General features: G+C 28.0%; 1 protein-coding gene across 1 annotated transcript in view; it reads right to left on the bottom strand.

The window, feature by feature from the left end:
- Positions 1–1,535: 1,535 nt before the first annotated feature.
- The window catches only part of LOC108749690 (odorant receptor 22c-like), a 3,792-nt gene continuing 2,823 nt past the window's right edge, over positions 1,536–2,504 (bottom strand). Inside the window, exons 4-5 of the mRNA XM_018488570.1 lie at positions 1,830–1,985; positions 1,536–1,589 (exon numbers count right to left, since the gene is read on the bottom strand). Coding sequence (XP_018344072.1) covers positions 1,536–1,589; positions 1,830–1,985 — 210 coding nt within the window. The remainder of the gene's footprint in view (positions 1,590–1,829; positions 1,986–2,504) is intronic.

Raw genomic sequence — 2,504 nt, 5'->3', positions numbered from 1 at the left:
CATAATACTTTACGTATACATTATGATATTGAAACATAATTATATGATGAGATGTTCTAAAATATATTAGAAAATTTTTAATTTTTTACTAAAATACATTAAAAAATTTTTATTTTTTTTACTACATTCTATTCTTTCCTTATATGACAATATACTCTCAGTAGTTATATGAGTGTCTTAGACCACTCCTTTTATCTCGGAAAGCATTTAGAAAAAAAACGTTTCAGACAAAAATTGTGGGATTCTAAATGATCTATTTAGTGATCTAATCAGTCTGATTTTGGGTGGTGTCATCAAAGTCAGAGCAATATCACTTTGAATTTTTTAAATGAAACCTCCTATTTTTTATTGCATATTCTTGTAGCACACCTCGAGAGCTTTCCAAAACACTATAATAAAATAATTTTTTATTATGTACTTTTCAAGTTATAAGGCTTGAAAGTTAGGGTATCGCCGGCATTAGCATTACGCAAGACGATGGTTAAAACCTCTTGAATGTCGTTCAGCATCATGTCTTGAATAATCTTTGTTAAGATCAAGATTATTGATGATAGTTTTTCTTATTTTCATTTTTGCACTGAAAATTTATTTTTATGTAAAAATGAAAAGAAAGAGAAACAATCTCCAGTGACCTCTATCTTAACAAATATTATCCAAGACATGATCCTAAACAAAGGTTTTAGCTGTCGGTTGGATATCTTGCGTAATGTTAATGTCGGCGGTACTGTAACTTTCAAGTTTTGTCTGAAACGTTTTTTTCTAAAATGTGTGTCTGTTTCCGAGATAAAAGGAGTATATAGATGGTCTGAGACATCCTGTATATAAAGAAAAAAAATTAATGTATCCGATTCCAAACTGCACTTGACATATTTAACTAATCGTTTGCTGCCACACAAGTATTGTCCTGTTTTTGTTTCATGCAATAAAAAGAAAAATGGAACAATGCTGTATCGATTTGTGTCACCAGATAGAAAGCACCTGATATCAGCCTTTTTTCAGTATGATCACTTCATGAAAGCACGCAATGCACTGTCACGAAAGGGTAGTTCATTGTACCAGAGTTGAATATGAAGTAGAGCCTGAGCAAACCTTCGAAAACGTTGGATGAATAACGCGATATTACAACTGCTTTGAAAGGGTTACATATCCAATCAATAATTGTTCGCTGCGAATTTATATACCAATTATGCAAAGAAAATGTTGCGTGTCACGAGAAGCATAAATTCACTGTAATTACCAGATGTTCTTTTTTATTCGATATGCATGCTTCTCATACTTTTAAAACTGATAAATATAAAACTTCGCTGAAAGTAAAAATAAGTACTTTTCAGTATACATATAGAAAATATATAATAACATATACAGAAAGAAAAATTATAGAAAATTATATGATACATTTAAAAATAATTTGATAACAGTCTCAGATTTTACATAAACATTGATTTTATTTACTAAATCTTATTTTCAAGATATATTTATGTATTCTACAAAATATATATTATGCATATTCTTTACGTTTTTTCACTAACCATGTTTTACATAGTCATTGTTCGCAAGAAATTTAAATATACCATAGAAGTTTTAATTACCTGAAACAAATATGCTTGTTTTTACACAATGCAAAGCAGTATATATCATTCTATAAGATACATTAAAATTTGAAATTTTTAATTATGCATGCTTATATAATTAAATATATGGACATAATAGATAATTCAATTCAGCAATCCACTTCTTTTAAAATGATTATACTTCATAATTAATAAAATATATGGAAAATTAGTTTACTATTTAATAAAATAAAGAAAAGGTGTATTTGTATAACTTACATCACCAAAAGTTGTGATAGATAAATGGAATAATTTTCCTGCTGTAAACTTAATTACATCATTTGATCGGGCGATAATTAGAATGAGATCGCGTGCAGTTTTGTGATGTAGATTGTACCAGTCAGTCATATATGTCATTTCTCCGACCAGTTTACACTAACAAATTGACACAAAAGTAAAATTTTTTACAAAAGAATTTAATAATTGGATTAATTAAATGTTAAAAATAAGTATTTATTCGCTGAAAGTTAGATAATCACAATTTAGCATTTGTTTTCATTAATCTAAGAGTATTACATTACACTCTTTCTAAAAATATTGACTGCGTTGAGCAAAGCTGCGCAGTAAGTGATTCTTTATTATAATACACGCACACATTATTTCCATTAATATACCTATTAAAAAGTTAAAAGTAGAAACTAATCGCGTTTATTTTGCAGTTTTCTTTTCTCTGCACTCTAATTAGATTATAGTTTCAAATCTAGAGAAAGCGGTCTCTCTCACACACAACGAAGAAAACTTATAATACTTCCAATTAAACTATTATGTATTGAACATGATCAATAATTATTTAAAAAATGTCTAAATCAGACGTGTCCAGTATCTAACGACAGATTAGTATTGTTTTGTTGTCATTGCACAAATAATATGGCACAAAAAATTATACAACAACAT

Source organism: Trachymyrmex septentrionalis, unplaced genomic scaffold (genome assembly GCF_001594115.1).
Source record: "Trachymyrmex septentrionalis isolate Tsep2-gDNA-1 unplaced genomic scaffold, Tsep1.0 scaffold31, whole genome shotgun sequence".
Taxonomy (NCBI): Eukaryota; Metazoa; Arthropoda; class Insecta; order Hymenoptera; family Formicidae; genus Trachymyrmex; species Trachymyrmex septentrionalis.
Note: the sequence above shows the minus strand (reverse complement) of the source record. Positions and strands in the feature narration are given on the sequence as shown.